Source organism: Loxodonta africana, chromosome 19 (assembly GCF_030014295.1).
Source record: "Loxodonta africana isolate mLoxAfr1 chromosome 19, mLoxAfr1.hap2, whole genome shotgun sequence".
Classification (NCBI taxonomy): domain Eukaryota; kingdom Metazoa; phylum Chordata; class Mammalia; order Proboscidea; family Elephantidae; genus Loxodonta; species Loxodonta africana.
In genome coordinates, this window is record NC_087360.1 from 58,935,611 (window position 1) to 58,957,732 (window position 22,122).

Consider the following 22,122-nt stretch of genomic DNA (forward strand, 5'->3'; position numbering starts at 1 on the left):
TGGAGTGAGAAGAATTCACACAGCTTTGGACCCTGCATTTAATGATGTACCAAAGAAGTTTCTAATGGCGATTCTCAGGCATTTGCATGGGAGAAGGGGGAGAGGAAGAAGGGAGAAAGGGGGAGGAGGGGGAGGGGAAGGCAGAGGGGAGGGGCCCTCCTGTCCCCACCATCCACCTTCCCCCTTACCCCCATTCCCCTCACCCCCCAGTTCCCCACACCCAGAGAAGGCTGGCTGTGCTGATATGTAAAGATTTGGCCAACTGCACTCATTGGGTGTTTGGGGGTACAGGGCTAATCTGATCCATATGAGAAGTAGGTCAAGTTCCCTTGGGAGCCCACTCTCTCTTTTCTCTGACTTCCAAGGCCTGCTTTAAGAGAGTTTTTGCACCTTCCATTCCCCTACCTGTCCTGTATTTCGTTACCTCAGGCCATTTTCCTCTGCTGGTTATACGAAAGCAATGTGACTACTCTGTAAGTGGGTTAAAGTCTCACCGCTCCCAGGTAGGATGTTTGTGCTTACAGGACTTTCCTGACAGTGATGCCCCGACCCAAAGTGAGAGGGGGAATTTCAGGAACCCGTGATAGTAGGCTGTGTTGGGACTATGGAAATATTTGGGGACAGGTGAGTCAGGGACCCCTCAGATCATGCTGTCAGGAGCCAAGCCCGTCCATCTTGGTAGGGAGTATCTTTTTTTTTTTGTAATAATTGGAACCTGCAATGGCTCTGGGACAACCCCTGGAAAGGAAGGCACTAGAACAGGGTTGACTGAGACAGTAAGTGGGAAGGAGTGGGAGAAGAGTCAAGAACGTTGTTGTTGCGGGGAGGGAGTAGGGGAGGGGGGAACAAAACAAAAAAGCAGGAGATAGAGATTGCTCACAGACTAAAATCATTTTCTATATGAAGCCAAGGTCTGCTTATCCATTGGAATTGAAGTTTAGTTCCAGCATGTTGTCAGAATTATTTGTGGCTCTAAGTAGCACTCTTCAAAGATGCCTTTTGCCAGAGTGCACGGATCAGAAGAGGAAGTGTGAGAGGGATCAAAAAAACTTGCACTAGACTAATTTCTAGAGCGCAGAAGTAGCTTCACCAGATATGTTTGCAATTTTAACTGGTTAGTGGAAGCTCTGCTTTGTTGGGCTGATGACTGGCATAAAAAATGTGGTTTCCCTTTTCACCCTTGGTTGGGTTCCTAAAACTTAGCTGTCAAGCAGGCTTTGGTCACATTTGAAATGGTGGGATGGCAAGAAGGCTGTATTTATACTGATTCTTCTATTGAGGAAATCTTATAGCTGGGTGGTTGGAAATAAGCCCCTATTTAGTTCACATATGGTCTCATCTTAAATTCCCCCTTTTGCCAAATATATGTCTATCTCTACAAATGTTTAGGATGCACTGATGTTACCTCTTTGCTTTTCCTGGTCCCTGTTGTGAAAATTAACTAGAAGGTTGAAGCAATACCATTCCATTAAGTGGAATGCATAATGCCGAGCCAAGATCAGAATTCCAAAGTCACCCACTGGTTTTGTGAGAGCTAACCACCCTTCATCCATATCCAGGGAGTGTGGTGATATTGTCATCACCCTCCCTTTCTTCTCCTAAGGAGCCCTGGTGGCACAGTGGTTAAGCACTCAGCCGCTAACCAAAAGGTTGGTGGCTGGAACTCACCAGCCACTCCGCGGGAGAGAGATGTGGCAGTCTGCTTCTGTAAAGATTACAGCCTTGGAAACCCTAAGGGGGCAGTTCTACTCTGTCCTATGGGGTCACGATTGAGTTGGAATTGACTCAATGGCAACAGGTTTTTCTTTTCCTGCTCTTCTGCTATCTGCTGCTGTTATAGAAGAGGCGCTGTGAGAGGCTGGGATGGCTCTGGCCTGTGCCCATTCTGATACCACTCAGAGCCCTTTCAGCTCTTCCCTTCCAGCCCTTCACACATCTCATCACCTCATTCGCAGCCACTTGGGACAGCTAGTCCTACTATCCACACCTTCCTGACTCTCTGCTCTTTACAGAATGGATTGAACGGCCTGCATCTGGCTTCGAAAGAAGGCCATGTGAAAATGGTGGTTGAGCTTCTGCACAAAGAAATCATTTTAGAAACGAAAACCAAGGTAAGTCTCATAAGGAATGGGGAAGTGTTTCATTGAAAATTCAAGTTTGTGGGTCCCTCAAGTATTTTTCCAAACCCTGGCATAGAAACCAACCCTTTATGAAAACAACCCAAAGCATGTTTCTGAATTTTTCTTATCCTTCCAATCACTTTTCTAGTTCTGTGAGTCCCTGAAGTTGCCTGAAAACACAGGACCCTGGTCCACACGGATTTAGTGGGTCTTGACTTTATTCCCATTGCTAGGTCATAAATCTAAACACATAAGCTCTATCTTCATGACTCCATGCTTTCTCTGGGTCCTTGGCTGTAATACAGGGGACTAAGGGCACTGGAAGCTCCAAAGTCAGGTGCCTGGGGTTCAAATCCCAGCTGAGCTGTTTCATACTCTAAGAAAGTCTGGGATATTACTCAACCAAGGTAAAGCCTCAGTTTCTTCATCTGTAAAATGGGGATCATAATATTTTTTACAGGACTGATACCAAAATTAGACAAGATAATGTACACAAAGTGCCTGGCATATAGAAAGGATTCACTAAATATTGGTGACTGTGTGGTTAACAAGGGTCGTAGAAGAAAGTCTAGATGCTTCATGATTAACCTAAGTCCAAAACAAAACTGTCTTAGTTATCTAGTGCTGCGATAACAGAAGTATCACAAGTGGATGGCTTTAACAAACAGAAATTTATTTTCTTACAGTTTAGGAGGCTAAAAGTCAGAATGCAGAGCGCCAGCTCAGGGGGAAGTCTTTCTCTTTCTGTTGGCTCTGGAGGAAAGTCCTTGTCTCTTCAGCCTCTGCTCCCTGGTTCCTTGGAGATCTTCACATGGCTTGGCATCAGCCTTCCCCCATCTCTGTTGCTCGTTTAGTCTCTTTTTATGTCTCAAAAGAGACAGCCTCAAGATACACCCAACACTAATCCTGCCTCATTAACATAACAAAGACAACCCATTCTTAAATGGGATTATAACCACAGGCGTAGAGGTTAGGATTTACGACATATATTTTGGGGAGGCATAATTTAATCCGTAACACAAACCCATTGCCATCGAGTCGATTCCGACTCATAGCGACCCTATAGGACAGAGTAGAACTGCCCCATAGGGTTTCCAAGGCTGTAATCTTTATGGAATCAGACTGCCATATCTTTTTTTATTGGATTGGGTGGTGGGTTTAACTGCCGACCTTTTGGTTAGCAGCCAGGCACTTAACCACTGCACACCAGAGCTCCTTAACTTAGGTCCAGTTCCTCTAATTTCTCCTTCTCTCTGTTCAGTCCCAAACTTACTGCCTTTCCTTACCAATTACCTTGCATGGCATCCTCTCTTTCTAGAAGGCACCTGGCACTTGCTGACGTCACACCACTCTCAGCAATAGAATTCTCCCCATTATCAATAGCTTATAAACACCAGTGGCTTAACGTTCTGAAACAGTAGAGTCGTGAATTTGATGCTCACCCAAGGATTGAAAAATCAGTTTATTACTTACTTATATATGTGCATTTTATTTGTTTATTAAACAAGATGCAGCCAGCATTTCAAAACCAGACTAAACAAAAGACCATCTCAGTTACTAACTCGAATACTGTTTCCTCAATTCTTGTTTTCTCTTCTCTTCCCATGTTACTTTTCCATGATTTTCTTCTTGGGTTTTTTTTTCCCCCAGCTTCTCATTTTCCATTTGTTATTTATTAAATATGGTCTCACACTCACAGCCTCAGTGGCAGTTCCACACTGCAAACCGTTTGCCACCTCTCGAGCAGAGAACATGGAAGAGCAATACGTAGAGAACAGATATAATTTATGGTTATGAAGTGAGCTACTACAATATTTTGAAGGTAGAATCATCACCCGAGGTAAAATTCTGTAATTTTCATGTCATTTCCCGAACATGAAAAGATCTGTCTGCACCTACTGGCAAAATAAACTGAGTTGCTCTTTCTGCGCGTATTTGGGCATTGTTTTTTTTTTCCAATCCATGACAAGCACCAATTGCTTCCACCCTGGTCCTTCTGTGGATGACGAGGTTGCAATTATTTCTTCTTTGGATGCTTTCTCATACCTGGCTGCAAGCAGCGTGCCATCTGACAAGCTCAGTGTGTGCCAGAGAGCTTCTCTTTCCCTGGCATTCCCTCAAGAGCTGTACAAACAGTCTGCTTCAGCACTTTTACTCTTTCTGAATTTCCCCATTTTGATTGTTATTTTGCAAGTGAACGCTTGGTTTAGCCTTTTTATTTATAGAAATTTTATAAGCCAATGTGGTTTCGGAATACCAAACAGAAGGAGAGAGAGAGAAGGAGAAAAAAAAAAAGAGAGAGAGACGGAAACCGTGGGTTAGGGAAGACTCATAACAGATTGGGGAGTTGTAATGGGTTTCCCAAGCATGAGAAAGATTTTTTTTTTAAAAAAAGGAAAAAAAAAAAGCCAAAACCAATATAGTTTTCCTAAACTGTGCTTAGAAATTTTAAAAGGACAAAATGAATGCAGTCTCTCTCCCCCACTCTCCCATCTCCTCCCTCAGAGGCCAGAGCTCAGCACCAAAGCTGTTAATAATGCAGGCTGGCTTGGAGAGGGCTTTCACTTCCATTGGAGAAAAGCATTCTCTCTGGCTCCAGCTCTCTCTCTCCTTGTCGACTGGGATTCCCTCAGCACCTACTTCAACTATCCTCCGTTCCATGGGCTCTGTGACTCCCTGAAAATGGAGAAATTGGGTTCATGGATTAACGACTAGCTAAGTAATTGTTCCTCCTCCTTTGAGGGCATGTTCCTTCGTGCTGAGGGAGAGGCAGAGCAGACAGGCGTTCACCATGCCTTCCCCTGTGACTCCCCTGACCCAGGGTCAGGTCTTTTTCTTGACCCTTGCAGTGTGTGTGTGTGTGTGTGTGTGTGAGAGAGAGAGAGAGAGAGAGAGAGAGAGAGAGAGAGAGCAGGTCCATTTCCCAGGGTCTTCCTTTGGCTCTGAAAACCCTGGTGACATAGTGGTTAAATGCTACGGTGCTCCTTGGAAACTCTATGGGGCAGTTTTACTCTGTCCTATAGGGTCGCTATGAGTCAGAATCGACTCGATGGCAGTGGGTTTGTTTTTTTTGGTTTTTCCTTTGGCTCTTATTCCTTACCAGTGCTGGTCTCAGTCCAGAGGCAGATGGTGGCCAGAACCAAGATCCATAACCACGGTTCCACATCTGACCAACTTCCCCAAAACAGGGGCACCTTCCTCCCCTCAGAGGCAAAAGGGAAACTCCGATGTGTTTGACTTCAGGCAGAAAGGGTCAAATGAAAAGAAATATCTGGTATGAGCTTCTTGAGGGCTAGGAGCCCATCTGTCTCCAGTGCTCAGCCCAGTGATTGACACACACCCGCTCAGTGTTTGTTTGACGAAGAGAAAAATGTTCACAGCATGCCTCCTTCACCTAAATGGGAGACACGAAAACTCCACTTGATGTTCTGAGTCCTGATTTCTAGAGAAGGTTACAGTGCCAACAGCCCAGTTCTACTTGGTACAGGGAGTGAATTGGACCCGAGTGCCAAAACCTCTAAATGTAGGCTCTTTGTACTTCTATGAAAAATTATTAATTAGCACCTGTACGTTCATCTCTGGCATTTACTCTCTGTGTGATAATTGAGGAAGAACCCTTTTGTTTATTAAGTGGGTCCTGAGGAGAAATCAAAAAGACAACTTCAGGAATCCACCCACAGGAAACTCCTACCTGGTCCAGATGAATCTTTGAATTACTCGAATTACTAAAGAGCAAGAAACAAAGGCATGAGGCCCCTTCCAGGCACTCACCTTTGGTGAGGGTGCCCTCATCTGCCTGTGGATGCTGGAGCAGCAGTGGCCAGTGGCCACAGAGCTTGGTCCCTTGTGCTGCCCATTACCTCCTCAGTGAGGGAGCTTTTTTCCAGATCATAGCCATTGAAAACTCTATGGAGCACAGTTCTACTCTGACACACATGGGGTCAACTGGTTAACAGATGGCCACGGTGTATAGACTGATTTTCAAGTTTCTCCTTGTCTGGCCTTAAGTTTCCTGGCACAGATAATGTTTCTGTAGCTTAGTTAAAAACTATACACTACCTAAAATCAAGTGGGAAACCCTGGTGGCTTAGTGGTTAAGAGCTACATCTGCTAACAAAAAGGGCGGCAGTTCAAATCTACCAGGCGCTCCTTGGAAACTCTACGGGGCAGTTCTACTCTGTCCTACAGGGTCACTATGAGTCAGAATCAAATCGAGTTACTTGAACTCTCTGCTCCTTAAGTAGAATAGAGACAGATGGATCCAGTTATGGTTCCATTTTCTCCAACTTGTCTTGTTTGATGGAGGCTGTCAAGTGGATCCAGCACTGCCCAACTCTCCCTGTACGGGGTGACAGTGCGGGCCCCATTGGTCAGTCCACCCTCAGAGAAAGTGCTGACATCCCAGCCCCAGGACGTGGCAGAAGGCAAGGAGGATTGGCAGCATGGTTGGCCAGCCAGGGATGTCATTATCCTGGAAACAGATGAAGGCTGCTAGTCTAGCACCCTGTCTATGAATCGTTAAACATCCAGGATGAATCCAGGCAAAAAAAAAACCTGAACGATGCACTCACTTTCTTAGAACCTGCCCCCTTTCTCCATTTCTGTTACTGCTTCTTATCTCTTCAAAAGTTTACTTTGAAATGCTTAATGACATACCTCATTTTCTCCTAGTGTTTATTCTCTCTGATGTTCCTCTCTTATTTGGTGAAACCTTTGTCATATATTTTACTTATTAACATTTTAAATATTCTATCTTTCTATTTTCCTTTGCCAGTTTTTATTTCATTTTATTCTATTTATTTTCCCCATTTACCAAATCTTTGCTACTTCTCTTCCCTAAAAACATTATATAGTTTTGTTTAACACCAAAAAAAAAATTTTTTTTTTTTTATAGGTCTGGGTAACATCTTTACATATTTTTACCTTTTCCTTTTCTGCTTTCCACTTCCCTCACTCTCTTCCATTTTCATTTTCTTTGTCCTCTTTGGCCCTCCTTTTTGTCCACGGGTGTTACCCGTAACAGCACCAAGAGTGCCAAGCCCCCTGTGCCTGCTGGCTTCTCTGAGCGCTCTGTATTATCCTGCAGAATTACAGGTTGAGAGGAGCCAAAAGTCCAAGGAAGACTAGACCTTGCCTGGTGAACATTACAGTGTGTGTCCTGAGAAATGCTGCCCATTTGCCAAGCCAATGACAGGACACGACACCTGAATGCAGCACATAGCGTGTTAAGATTTTTTTTTTTTCTTTCAGGGTATTTTTCATGGTGAACAGAAAGAATTTTCTTCTTTCTGCTTTTAGGACTATTTCAAGATGTGTGGTGGATCAGGCACACACACGTGTGTTTTGTATCCCATCCAGCCATAAAGAAAGCCTGTTGCCGCTCCCCCTTGCCCACCGGGCACTCTTGAGCACGTTTGACAGTCATTTATGATGCAGGCCCAATGGAAACCATCTCTGTTTTCTCCCCCTGATGTGTTTCAGAAAGGGAACACCGCCCTGCACATCGCTGCCCTTGCTGGTCAGGATGAGGTGGTCCGGGAGCTGGTCAACTATGGTGCCAATGTCAACGCCCAGTCACAGGTAACGGCTCAGTCTGGTCCCGGGCTGGAGGGCTTTGCCTTTCTTCTTCACCTGCACTTCCTCCTTTCGTGTACGTAGTGGGCACATTGGCTACAGCGTTAGTACACACACATTGTGTGGCTGAGTCTCGATTTATCAGCAGCATGTTTCTAGGCAATGATGACCCAATAACCGGTAGCCTTTGAGTTGAGTCTAACTCATGGTGATCCCATGTGTGTCAGAGCAGAACTGTGTTCCATAGGGTTTTCAATGGTGGATTATTTTGGAAGTAGGTCACCAAGCCTTTCTTCTAAGGCACCTCTGGGTAGACTTGAACCTTCAATCTTTTGGTTAGTAGCCAAGCACATTGACCATTTGCACCACCAACCAGGGACTCCAAGCAGTGATGAAGCCATTCTTTTATTATTTCTTCATGCTTTGACTACATATTCTAAGCATGATGGGGTTGGGTCATTGTGGACTGCATCTCTGTTCAGTAGACCAGCCAAATACACATTGAATTGAGGCTCATTAAGGGAGAGAAACTCTGCGTATGTGTGTGGGGGAGGGGGCCATGAAGGAGGGTGTAGAAATGGAGGGGAGCGAGAGCACCAAAGAGGCTGACTGAAGCTTGTAAGGGACAGAAACGCAGACTTCATGGAGTGTCATCTCCACGTTGTGGCCTTGTGCAATAATCCTACGAAGCTATTTCTGCACGACAATGAGTTTTTACAATAGGAGATATGGGTGGAGACGTTGCCCCATAGGCTAGGTGAAAATAGGATGAAAAGAGAGCTGTCCTCAAGTTTAGAGAGTTCTATGCCAGTTTTAGCATCTTTCACTATTGCGGATGGATTTTCATGACTCTTCCATTTTTTTTTTTTTTTCTCTGTGGTTTACAGAAGGGCTTTACACCACTGTACATGGCAGCACAAGAGAATCACCTGGAAGTAGTTAAGTTTTTACTGGAAAATGGAGCTAATCAGAATGTAGCCACAGAAGTGAGTACCTCAGAAAAATGGCCTCACCACCGGAAGTCTCCTAGGTGGACAACCATTGTTGCTGAGCAGTAGCTTCCAGGGACCTGGCTGGAGATGCATCGTGTTGTGATCAGTGTAGACCTTCTGGAGTGCCCTCTACCTTCAGATCACTGCACTAATCCTGGGTGCTGTAGGGCTGTGCAGAGGAGTATGAGACAAAGTCATGTGTCTTGGGGAATGCCCAGGCACATACCAAAGAAATTACATCAGGGTCTACTATGTCATTCCCACTATCAGCAACATTTAAGACTTGACAGGAGTCTGTGTATGTGTGTGTGGTTGACAAGTCTGTCTTGGTTCTTAATGAAAAAGGCACTTGCCATGGACCCACTGTACACCCTTGGACAAGTCAGTTTAGCTCTAATCTTGAGTTTCTTATCTTTACCTCTAATAAGTTTCCTCACTGGTGAAATAATGAAATTGGACTAGATCACGGCTAAGGCTTCTCTTGACTCTTAATTGTAAGACTCAATGATTACATGACTGTTATTCTGCTTCATGAGTTCATGGGGTCCTGTGTCCCTCAGTAAACAGCTGAGGGGACTGATCATAATAGCTCATAATAGAATCCTCCATGCCTAGCATGGTACTAGTATTTGGTAGGTGTCCAGTAATATTTGTGAAGTGAATTAATAATAATCTTTCATGTTCAAGGCACTACCGGGGCACCAGTAGTTGGGGTAAGAGGGAGGGTAGGCAAAGAAACAAAAAGTTTCTCAAAGCACTCAGTCAGACTGGAAGCAATTATAAAGATTGTATATAATAACATAAATATACAAACAATTGAAAAATACGTTCTAAAGAAAAATCACAGGAAGGCTGTGTAAGATGGCAGAGAAGGAAAGTGGGGTCAATCAAGGTTTCGGGAAGGAGGTGGCATTTAAGCTGAGCTTGAAGGATAAAGAGTAATTCGAAGAGCAGAGAGTTGGAGGGAGGTCATTTCAGGTTGAGGGCCTGTTCTGAGCAAGAGCCCTAAGGTGTGAAAGTGTGTGTCCTGTTTTGAGGACAGCGAGTGGTCAGATATAGTCAGAGCACATCTATCTTTCCTCTCTTCTGGCCAGGACGGCTTCACTCCCCTCGCTGTGGCTCTGCAGCAGGGCCACGAGAACGTGGTGGCACACCTCATCAACTACGGGACGAAAGGGAAGGTGCGCCTCCCCGCCCTGCACATTGCGGCCCGCAATGACGACACCCGGACAGCTGCGGTGCTTCTGCAGAACGACCCCAACCCGGATGTGCTTTCCAAGGTGAGGGCAGCTCAGCGGAGGACAAGGAAAACTCTAGGGCCTGGATCACGGAAACCCATGGGTTAGAGAGCACCATCCAGTCCCAACAGTTTCCCAAGAACAGTATAAGAAACTCCAGCAGGTATTAACCCAGACCATAGATGGTGCCAGTTGTGCAAACTGAGCACACCATGCCTTCAGGTTTCCATTCAGAACATAGAAAAGCCACGCTGGACAGGCCCACTTTAAATTGCTGGTGAACTCTGAGAGTAGTGTTCTTGGCAAGAAGCAGGAAAGGTTCTTGTTACTTCCGGTCATCCAGGAAAGTGTCCAGAGAGGACAGGGTGAGTCTGCGGCCAGAGGGAAACTTTGGAATCCCAGAAATAACCCAACCCACTGCCGTTGAGATCCCAGAAGGTGGTGTTTTTTAATTTCATCGCTGCTGTCTTCACCTGGCTGCCCCCTGGTGGAGGGAGGTGTCCCCACACGTGGAAATGAGACTGCAGAGGTACTGGCCTGTGGAGAAAGGGTTCCCCAGAGGGCTTGAACGGTTAGTTGTCTGAAAGCACGGTCTGATATTTTGAGGCAGTAGAGTGTTGATTCTGTAAGCTCAGAGTGTTAATTATGTATCTTTTGATGGGAAAGGATTAGCATAGAGTTATTTGCATAGTCCTTTGCCCCCACCCCACTGGGTTTCTCTGGAGTACGGTTGACTGGGGTTAGGCATGATCTGAGGTTATGGAACAGAATGATGGGACTGGACCCAATAAAAGGTCAAGGGTTTGCCTTTGGCCAGCCAGCTGAGTCACCAGACCATTTGGTGGCGGGGAGGGGGGTGGCTAAAACAATCCCTAGAATTAAGATCATGGACCACATAGCACTTTTCATCAATTAACTAAAATCTCTTCATAAATTATCATTCAAGTGAATGGGCCCTACAGAATTTGAGGTAATCCTAGTCCATGGTTTGTCCACATGAACAATGAGACAAATTATGGGGGTCACCCAGAGGTGGTACCTAGCTTTTGAATGCAACTTGCCACAAAGTATCTCTTAATCCCTTCAGCAAGTGTTCCCATCAGTCAAAATTTGCTTTATATATAGGGTCCCCTTGTCCTACCAATTTTTTCAGATTCCCTGGGCTGATTCTGAGACAGAAATGACTGTAAATCACATATGACAATTTTTTTTTCTTCACTCTGTCTTGTGCTCCAGACGGGATTTACCCCACTCCACATTGCAGCTCACTATGAGAACCTCAACATGGCCCAGTTACTCCTCAACAGGGGAGCCAATGTCAACTTCACGCCACAGGTAATGCCATCTAGCAGGTTGTCCTACACGCTGGCCAGGGGTTGTCTAGAACCTAGTTGCTCCTACTTCTCACTTTGGTACCATAAATTTCGTCATTACTAGAAAAATGCCTGTGGGCAAAATAGCCTGGTGTCTGTTCAGGCTTCTTGTGGACAGGTTTCTGGCCATCTGCCTCAGATTTCACCCACGTTGTCTTGAGAAAGCACTGAACCATACTTGCCCATTCTAGAGATGGGAAACCTGGAGAGGGTGTTGGTTTTCAAGTAGCTGGCCTTCTTCCAGTCAGTTACATTTACTCTGGGAGACCTGGACTTGGCCAACTTGGTGTGATGAACTACTATGCTGTTATGTTCCTGCAGGTTGTGAAATATTTTCTTAGGTGAGGAATGCCCTCACTGTAGGCTTAAAGTGGCTGCTTGTACTGCAGCGGCTGCAACACTGGGGGGCAGGAAGGGACATGGGCAGTGGGGTGCGCAGCGGCTGCATTCAAGAGAAGGGTACGAGAACCTGACTGCTCTCTATATCTCCCCCCCCAGAATGGCATCACGCCGCTGCACATTGCTTCCCGCAGGGGCAACGTGAACATGGTGCGGCTCCTGCTGGACTGGAAGGCCGAGAAAGAAACAAGGACCAAAGTAGGTGCCAGCAAGCTTGGTGGGAAGGCCGGGGAGGGAGTGCTGTCTTCAGGAGGCTCACAAGGAGGGGGGTGGGGGCTCTCAGTGACCTAATTAGGGATGCACCACCAGGCTCCAGAGCAGCCTGCAGCAGTTGCCAGAGTGCAGGGGGAGAGAAGAGTGATACCGGGCCGAAGGTGCGCTGGTCCTCAAGGAAACAGCCGAAAGCTTCCCCTGGGCTGGGAACAATGCTTGCTGCAGGCCGCCTTCTCTCCAAATGGCCTCAGATAATTGCCTCTCAGGCTTTCTCTTTCTGACTATGTCTTTTAAAGGACGGATTGACACCTCTCCACTGTGCAGCTCGGAATGGGCATGTCCACATCTCAGAGATCCTGCTAGACCACGGGGCGACCATCCAGGCCAAAACCAAGGTGTGTGCCTCCTTCCTGTCAGGGGTGTCTTTGAGGCAGGGCTCCAAGTCAGACAGACCTGGGATCAAATCCCATTTCTCTAAAATGGAGGTGATAATGCTACTTAATGGGATAGTGCATGTAACCTTAACCACAATGCTGTCACACTGGAGAGCGCTGAATAGAATTCTAATTGTTATCTAGATCAAGGTTAGCATGCTTTTTTCTCTAAAGGGCCAGTTATTAAATATTTTAGTCTTTGTAGGCCACAGTCTCTGTTTCAAGGATTCGGCTGTGCCATTGTAATTGGAATGCAGCCGAAGACGATATGTGAGCTAGCGGCAGTGTTCCAATCAAACTTCATTCACGAACATAGATGGCGGGCCAGATTGGCCTGGGGGTGTAGTTTGCAAATCACTGATCTTGATCAACCCCTATCTCTTTTATCCTGGCTCTAGAAAAGACAGGCCTCCAGAGCTGCCTAGGGTGTGAAAGGAAACAGACACTCTGAGAAATCTTAGGGGTGTGGGCTAGGATGGAGTGAAGTAAATCAAACAAAACAAAAAATGTCTTCTCAAGCACCAAAGCAAAGACCGATCCTTCAGTTCTCATGTGAGGTCTTGAGTCTTTTTCGGTTACAACTGTCAGACCACACAATGCTACTTACACCTTCTCCAAGCCCTCTGCCCCATTCTTTGGGGTGAATTTAGAAGACATGCCAAGTACAGCAAGGCAGAAACCAAGCCCATTCGCAACCACTGTGGAGGTTGTCTGTGAACTGCTCCCTGTCGTAAAATTGCAGCACAGTCTAATTTATTTCCTGACCAAGGATCATCTGAGTCATCTATACAGTTATCTTTAATTTGGGATGTGATTCACACACCCAGGCTGGCCCTTTCGTGTGTGTACGTGTTAGGTGTTGATTTGTTGTTGTTGTTGATAGTTGCCGTCCAGTCCATTCCAACTCATGGTGACCCCATAGGTGCAGAGCAGAACCATATCACCCACTAACCCAGTTCATTTTGCATTTAAGCCTCCATCCACTGCCAATTTGCTGTGCGACTTTGAGCATGCCTCTCACTCTCTCTGTACCTCGATTTCCTCAACTGGAAAGCTCTACCCCTCTTTGCTAGGATTGTTGGGATAGTCGTGTTAAACACGAGATAATGTCTTTAGAAGTACATATAAGCAAAAGTCCTTGGATAAATGAAGATAGAACTGCTATAACCAATTATAATATTAGGTCAGGCAATTCTCAAATTTTTTCCACAGAGACTCTGTATTTAAACTGACGTAAATGTTCCTAAGTTATTAAAGAATTTGTATTATCCAAATTATTAAAATGGGGCTGAAAAGGATATTTATGCAAATTCTTTACTGAGAACTTTCAACGTTTCAGACAGTTGGGAAATATGGCCTGACCTTTTTAAATTGCAATGAGTGGTTACCACCGTTAGTGGTGATCCAGCCTGATTGTGTTTCTTCCTTGTTGAGAATCCTTCTCTCCATCTTCACTTTCTAAATAAAACTCCAGGTCCGAGTTCCTTAGCTTATATGGCTTGCATGGTGCGGCTGCTACCTTCCTCTCCAGCCCCAGCTCCATGCTTCCTATCACACCTTACCCTCCTGCGTGTTAAACCCTATAGAGGTCCCCGAGTACCCCTAGGATTGCTGCCTCTGTAGCCTCGCACATGCTAGTCCCTTCCCTGGGTTGTTCTTCCCTTTTGACTGCCTGGTGAACTTCCATTCAGCTCCAGTCAAGACCTAGCATAGGTGTCACCTCCTCCAGGAAACGTGCTCACCATGTTCCTCCTTCCTCAGTGACTCTTTCCTCCTTTGGGCACCTCTGCGCTTTGATTATGCTCTTACCTTATGCTATCACACTGAATGGCAACAACTTACCTGTTTTCACATCTATTACCTAACCAGTTACTGTTGAGGCAATTCCAACTCCAGGTGACCCCATATGTATCAAAATAGAACTGTGCTCCGTAGGGTTTTCAGTGGCTGATTTTTCTGAAGTAGCTCAGCAGGACTTTCTTCAGAGGCACCAGTGAGAGGACTCAAGCCTACAACTTTTCGGTTAGCAGCCAATTGTGTTAACTGTTTGCACCACCCGGGGACTCAGTCTCTTACCTACTTATTTGTAAGTTTTCTAAGGTCAAGGATTATGTCTTATTCTATTCTGTTTCCCCAGAGCTTAACCCATCCTGGTGCACATCGATCACTTAATAAATGTTTGTTGAATTAATGTTTGAATGAGTGACTGAGTCTCCTCTGTGTTTAATTTTTTTTTTTTTTTAACAAATTGCTGTCTAAGAAACAGTGAGAATCCTTACAAGAATTTTTTGAGTGATGCGCATTTGTTAGGGGCAAAGAGCAGAGGGATTTAGATACAAATTCTATTTCATTGTCACTCATTCCTTCAAAACCACATTGGAGCTCTGGTGGTGAAGTGGTTAAGAGCTCAGGCTGCTAACCAAACAGTCGGCAGTTCAAATCCACCAGCCGCTCCTTGGAAACCCTGTGGGGCAGTTCTACTCTGTCCCAGAGGGTCACTATGAGTCGGAATCAGCTCGATGGCAATGGATTTGGTTTTTTGGTTTCTGTCAGGGTTGTAGGGAGGGTAACAAGTGCGAGAGGCAATCTCTAAATTGCAACCCCCCCTCCAAATTTCAAGATGAATAGACATTAATAGCAGCAATGAAAATGCCACGATTTCCCACCGGCCCGCTTCCCAGGCAGCTGGCAGACAGGCTGACAGGATGGCTCTAGGGGTGGCCGGGCAGTGGTAGTGGTGGCCAGAGCGGCAACTCCAGGTGGGTGAATCATCCCAACAGACACCCAGACACCGAGAGCGTCGGCAACAGAGAGCAGCGCCTAAACGTGGCTGAAGTGGGTATGGGCTTTCTGGAGCAGCTCTAGTCCTGCATAATTTGGTTCTGGACGTATCTCTGGGCCACCTGGTGTCACCCCCTCTGACAGCGTCACCTGGTGTGGTCCACACCCCCTTGCAGCCCCGTAGTGACGCCACCGGTGGCCCCTAGGACTTACGCTCGGCCCCTGCTCAATACGCCTCTGCGTGATGAGTGTTACGTGTAAGAGATATTAGGTACAGTCACTGATCTTACGAAACTTGTAAGTAAGGAGAGGAGATACACACACCTGAAAAAATTAACACGAGGGCAATTAGGCAGATGCATGAATAAGTGGTGATGGTAAAATATAAAAGCCCTCAAGAGCCTGGGGTGGTCTGGGGAGCTTTCACAGAAAGGATGGGCCTGGCTGGAGCTGGCTCTGGGGATTTGGCTGGGTAGAAAGGAGAATATTTGCCATCAAAGAGACCAGCAAGATCGCGGAGGTCTGAATGAACCAAGCTCTCTCACGTGCCACGTGGAAGCGTCACGTAGGGAAGAAGGAGGCAGTGAGGTTGAATCATCGTCCTGCATTTCCATGTTCTGCCCCCAGAAGCCTTTGTGATTGCTTGTTTTTCCCTCCTCATGTAGAACGGCTTGTCCCCAATTCACATGGCGGCTCAGGGAGACCATCTTGACTGTGTTCGACTTCTATTGCAATACAACGCAGAAATAGACGACATCACTCTGGACCACCTGACTCCACTTCACGTGGCAGCCCACTGCGGTCATCATAGAGTGGCCAAGGTCCTTTTGGATAAAGGGGCCAAACCAAACTCCAGAGCCCTGGTGAGTGGGGTGGGGGGGCGTGGGGCGGGGAGTTGTTGGAGAAAGTGCGGAGGGGTGTGGGCAGAGGGGGATAGGACCTGAGGTGAATGACTGAGCCTCAAGGAAAAGTCAACAGCTCGCACCTGACACTGGTCCAAAGATTCAGGGCCTCGAAGGTGTTAGCACCTGCTTAGATCAAGAGGCGGGATAGTGCAGACACAGGGTAATAGCTTGGAGTTTACTCACCCTTCCGCACTCTGCTCCACTTCCAGCTGGGTGTTACCTCTTGCACCCAGTGACCATGACCTCCATGGTAACAGGATGAGGTCAAGGGTAGTTTGGGCCCAGAGACCTGACTCAGAAGGCAATGTATGTGGGATGGGGCTACCTCTCCAGACTGAGCTAGGCCGGGAGTTCAGGGGCAGAGAGTTATTAGAGGCAATCTGGCTTTTTTACCTGCTTTGGGGTGACTAAAGTGGCCTGAGGTAAACATGCTTCCTCTTTAGAAGGGCTTTCAGTTGACAGTTTCATGGCACTCATAGAAAGGTGAGTTTAGACCTAAGTTCTCTCCTGTGGCTATGGTTCCGTTCCCACCTCCCCAGGCCAGGGGCTCCCAGGGTCTTCCAGGCTGTGGTGGGCCGGGAGCTCTGCACAGAGCATACCTATGACACACCACGTCCCCCTGGCCATTCACAGAGGAGGAAAATTGAGGGGCAGGATATCCTCTGGGGATGGCAGAGGATAGCTCATTCATTCATTCATTCGAGAAGCTTTCATTGAGAATTTACCGCCTGGCAGGCACTGTTCTGTGGCAGGGTTTCTCAACCTGGGTGCAGCTGACCCTTTGGGCCTGATAATTCTTTACTGTAAGGGGCTGCCCTGTGCAGTGTCGGAAAATTTGTAGCATCTCTGGCTTCCATACACTAGATGCCAACAGTACCCCCCACCCCAAGTTGTAATAATCAAAAATGTCTCCAGACTTGAAAACCTGTCCTATGGGCATAAAGTAGTAAAAACAAGCAAATAAAATCCTGCCCTCATGGAGTTTACATTCCAGTATATCATTTTAGAGCAGAGCCAAAACCAAAAATAAATCCATTGCTGTCAAGTCAGTTCCGACTGATAGTGACCTTATAGCACACAGTAGAACTGCCCCAGAGGTTTTCCAAGGAGCACCTGGTGGATTCGAACTGCCGACCTTTGGGTTAGCAGCCATAGCACTTAACCACTACACCACCAGGGTTTCCAAGAGCAGAGCAGATATAGAGATCCATTTTACTAAAACCGTAAGTGGTTTTGGAGAGGAGGGAATGTGATCTGCGTCACACGAGTACTCTTTATTGTAAATTTCTCCCTAAGGTAACTTTAAACAACAGTTTGTTTTGATGCATCCAAAAATATGATAACAATTTTTCAAAAGTTTAGAAACAAGATGCTCAGGATCATGCCTGGTCCATAAAGTGAAAGCCACCTGTCTCTTACATGCTTCTTATTAATTGGCATTTTATTCTCTTGGATTCTTCTAAGAGGCTGTGGCAGAGGCTGCCTTTTAGAACAGCAAGGTGATATTCTGGGTGTTCCTTGGGCTAGTGTGTAAGCTCTCCTGCTTATCTCCCTTCATGTGGGGCTGCAGAATGGCTTCACCCCCTTACACATCGCTTGCAAGAAGAACCATAGCCGTGTCATGGAGCTGCTGCTGAAGACCGGAGCCTCGATTGACGCAGTCACCGAGGTAGGAGACACTCTACACATAAGCGTGAGCTCCCTGCCCTGTGGTCTTCTTCCAACAGCATGCACGACTCCCTTCTCTGAGAGCTGCTCATCGTAGCTACACACGTGCACAGTTGCAGAGCTGCATGTTGTACATGTGAGATAAAAATTGAAATGTAGACTGCTGGAAGGGATGAAGGCATTAATCAGAGGTGATTAAGACAGGGGAATATGTGTCACGTCTTAGGGAGCTTTCCAAGATCAGATGCAATTTTTCAAGTTGTCAAAGTGGGCAGAACTTGCCTGCCCCACGGTTATTTTTCTCCAGCCATTTTCTGGGAAGCAAACCCTCTTCACTTAACTCCCTTTTTTTTTACAACCATTTGTGGAGCCCCTAGAGGCAAGAAAGCACTGGATATGGCTCTGCTCTCTCTCTTCCTTGTGGAGCAGAGAAGGACTCCTTTCTCTTCTGTGTTCTAGTCTGGCCTGACGCCTCTCCACGTGGCTTCCTTCATGGGGCATCTTTCCATCGTGAAGAACCTCCTGCAGCGGGGAGCGTCGCCCAATGTCTCCTCCAACGTGGTGAGTCACAGGGAGTGCAAGGCTCTTCCCCCTGGACCAAGAGCTCAGAGGTGAGCTCTCACGAGTGCTCTCAAGATCTCCTCTCCTGGGGTAGAGGTAGAATTCTCAGGCCAGCGGGGGCTTCAGAGTAGAGGAGAGCATCCCCATATACTGATGCGTTCCCAAGTAAACTTTTCATATCCCCAAAATCTTGGAGTTTTTATTTTGGACTGTAATTTGAGAATTTTTGTCTAAGTGTTACCTGGGAATACATTAACATTCTTTAGCTCTGAGGCTTACTTCTAAGTGTACCTGGGATATATATGCACACGCATACACATATACACACATGCACACACATACCAGGCATCACCAGGCTGAAAGAGCTGCAGGCTGGGGAAGCTCCACCCTTTGCAGGAAAACCTGCCAAGATTCTCCCAGCTGGCACTTTGGAGCTCTGTATGTGTCCTTTTGGAAACCCAACATGTGTTAGCACTTCTGTAATTTTGTTATTTTATAGAAAGTGGAGACCCCATTACACATGGCAGCCAGAGCAGGGCACATCGAAGTGGCCGAATATTTGCTCCAGAACAAAGCCAAAGTCAATGGCAAGGCCAAGGTGAGTTTTGGAGGTGGGAAGGGAAGGATCCTGGAGTGTAAGCAATTCAAGTGCTGTGGGGAGAAATCCATCCTAATTAGAGGTCTGGCTGCAGCACTTGTAGCACAAAGATTACTTGCCATTCTATTTTAGGTTGCACTAAACTCTCAGACTTTGCAGGCGATATTTTTGTGTCAGAGAGCGATGGCTTTTTTAGGATAATGAAAGCCTCAAGTCCAAGGGGCATGGCTGGCCTGGCCTGCAATGTTTATTGGGCTGAAAGGTTTTATGATGCAAGCAGTCATGGTTTAAGAAAAGAAGCAACTTTTCGAAGAAAATGTTGCCAAGGAACAGAAGCCAGGAATTCCTTGGTCTTAAGAATGGGTGATTCCCTCTTGTTGTAAAACAATTTTTCGAGGGATCGGGAGAGTGAAGAAAAAGCTGACGAATTTGCAAATTGATTGGATGTGGCCCGAGTCAGGCTTTCCTAACCCAACAGACAACAGAAGGCTCCATTTGAGTTCAGTCAGTGATTTGTGTTTGGGCCACATGAGGGATGCCTCCAGGACCCATGATTCCAAGAGCGAGATGACGGAACCCCTTTAGCCATCAGGCATAAACAGGAAGTGGGGCAAAAGAGGGGCACAACATCATCTTCCCCTTCAACAGTGTCTCCCACAACCCCTGGCATAGAGACAAAGTGGACTTCAAACAGAGACGAGAGTGTCCACTCAGGCACCACATGGGAGACAGTAACTACAACCACAATCTATTCATTACCTATTATGTGCCAACAGTCCCCGAGTGGTACACATGGTTGACACGCTCAGCTGCTAACCAGAAGGTTGGAGGTTTGAGTCCACCCAGAGATGCTTCAGAAGAAAGGCCTGGCAACCTGCTTCTGAAAGATCACAGCCTTAAAAATCCTATGAAGCACACTTGTACTCTAATACACATGGGTTCGGCATGAGTCGGAATCGGTTTGAAGGCAGCTGGTTTATTATGTGCCAGGCACCATGATGAACACTTTATATATAATATCTGCCTGATCTGAACCATAGCCCTGTGAGGTAGATATTTATGATTCCCATTTTGTAGATGGAGTGCTGAGCCTTTGGGTTTTTGTCGTGTGCCATTGAGTTGAGTTGATTCTGACTCATAGTGACCCTATAGAACAGTGTAGAACTGCCCCATAGGGTTTCATAGGCTGTAACCTTTATGGGAGAGATCACCACGTCTTTTCTCCCATGGAGCTGCTGGTAGGCTCGAAATGCTGACCTTTTGGTGAGCAGCTGAGCACTTAACCATTGTGCCACCAGAGCTCCTTGAGCCTTTGGGTAGTTAAATGGAAATAACAACTAATTTGAAGGATTAAATGAGGTTGAGGATATCGGTTTCTGTAGGTCAGACCTGATTTGAATCCCAGCTCTTCATCTTACTAGCTGTGTGACCTTATGAAAGTCAATTTACTTCTCTGGGCCTCAACTTCCTTCTCTATAAAGTGAAGAATTGGGTTAGGTAAACTCAACACTCCCTGTTCTTTGTTTTCACTTTGGGGTCCAGGATGACCAGACCCCACTTCACTGTGCAGCTCGCGTTGGCCACGCAAACATGGTGAAACTCCTGCTGGACAACAATGCCAACCCCAACCTCGCCACCACCGCTGGGCACACCCCCCTGCACATTGCAGCCCGAGAGGGCCATGTGGAGACAGTCCTGACCCTTCTGGAAAAGAGAGCATCCCAGGCCTGCATGACTAAGGTACAGCCTTCCTCCTTCTTCTCTCAGGAAGCCATAGGCTAGTCACAACTGGGCCTGTGAGTGGGAGGAGATTCTCGTCTGATCCTCTTTGTTACCTTGATGACGATGATGCTGAAAGCTGCTGGGAGGGCTGGCACCCAAGGACTTGCCGCCATCTGCGAGCCTGATGTGCTGTCGTCCTTCCCCACAAAAAATGGTGAACCACAGTTTTGCATGCACCCACCTACCCATCACCTGCTTATCATGGAACAATTATTTGTAGAGCATGTGCTCTAGACAAAAAATAGATAAAAAATAGGTGCTGGGAATTCATCAAAGATTGGCTCAGTCCCTGCCCTCAAATAGCTAGGATCCAAGTAACAATACGTGATGGCTTTATACTGTATCACAGAGAGGCTCTAATGGTGAATGGTAAAAGAAGCTGCTAATTCCCAAGATCCTTGGCCTCTTGGAAGGATCAAAAATTGCTTTGTCCTTCATTTTATTGGCATCGCCATGCCAGTTAAGGTGGTAAACCTCCTTTGCCATGGGCCCTTTCTCCAGGGAGGACAGATGTGTCTCCCCATGGTCTTGATAGCCTGTGTTTCTCCTCAGAAAGGATTTACCCCTCTCCATGTGGCAGCTAAGTACGGGAAGGTCAGGGTGGCAGAGTTGCTGCTAGAACATCCAAACGCCGCTGGAAAAGTGAGTTTGAACTTCCCTCTCTCCTTTAGGTTAGAGGAAAGAACAAAGACTAAAGCTGGTTGTGCCTTTTAATGACTCCAGGTCATGACTGGCTCTGGAATTATTTTTAACGAGATTAAAGGTGGTAGAATCTTCACCTTCCATGAGGGAGAGCCGAGTTTGACTCGTGGCTGATGCACCTCAGGCACAGCTGCCACCCGTCTGTCAGTGGAAGCTTGTGTGTTGCTATGATGCTGAACAGGTTTCAGTGGAGCTCCCAGACTAAGACAGGTTAGGAAGAAAGGCCTGGCAATCTACTTCAAAAATCAGCCGATGAAAACCCTATGGATCACAATGGTCCAATCCCGTTGTGCAGGGGACCTACTCAACAGCAGCTAACAACGAAAACAACATAGCTAAAGGAATCCCTAAAAGAAATTCCATTAGAGTGAAGGCTGTTTTCTTTTGTGTCTTACCCCTCTGTAGAACGGCTTGACTCCTCTGCATTTGGCTGTTCATCACAACAACCTGGACATTGTCAAGCTGCTGCTTCCCCGGGGCAGCTCCCCACACAGTCCTGCTCTGGTAAGGCCCTGCCTTTCTCTACAGACTAGAGGCTCTTGACTGAGACGCTCTCATATCCTTTGGCCCCTGGAGAGCAGACCACCTGCCAGTCCTCCAGGGAGGGTTTTTTCAAAAGTAGCTGAAGAGTTTTTGTGTTTTGTTATTTTTACCTCAGAAATTTCACCTCACCTTCACAAACATTACCTACAGTATAATTGCTGCTTTTAGGGGACCAGGAGTGGAACGGGAAATGGGTAACACTTCTTAGCAACAGGTTACCTCACCGAGGTGGAGTTCAT

The 22,122-nt window shown here is 46.6% G+C and overlaps 1 protein-coding gene across 1 annotated transcript in view; it reads left to right on the top strand.

Annotated features, from left to right (window-relative positions):
* Positions 1–22,122, top strand: part of ANK1 (ankyrin 1) — a 164,180-nt gene that overhangs the window by 67,553 nt on the left and 74,505 nt on the right. The window contains exons 3-16 of the mRNA XM_064272784.1: positions 2,013–2,111; positions 7,602–7,700; positions 8,582–8,680; positions 9,781–9,966; positions 11,161–11,259; positions 11,796–11,894; positions 12,206–12,304; positions 15,790–15,987; positions 17,600–17,698; positions 18,157–18,258; positions 18,758–18,856; positions 20,399–20,596; positions 21,191–21,280; positions 21,746–21,844. Coding sequence (XP_064128854.1) covers positions 2,013–2,111; positions 7,602–7,700; positions 8,582–8,680; positions 9,781–9,966; positions 11,161–11,259; positions 11,796–11,894; positions 12,206–12,304; positions 15,790–15,987; positions 17,600–17,698; positions 18,157–18,258; positions 18,758–18,856; positions 20,399–20,596; positions 21,191–21,280; positions 21,746–21,844 — 1,665 coding nt within the window. The remainder of the gene's footprint in view (positions 1–2,012; positions 2,112–7,601; positions 7,701–8,581; positions 8,681–9,780; positions 9,967–11,160; positions 11,260–11,795; positions 11,895–12,205; positions 12,305–15,789; positions 15,988–17,599; positions 17,699–18,156; positions 18,259–18,757; positions 18,857–20,398; positions 20,597–21,190; positions 21,281–21,745; positions 21,845–22,122) is intronic.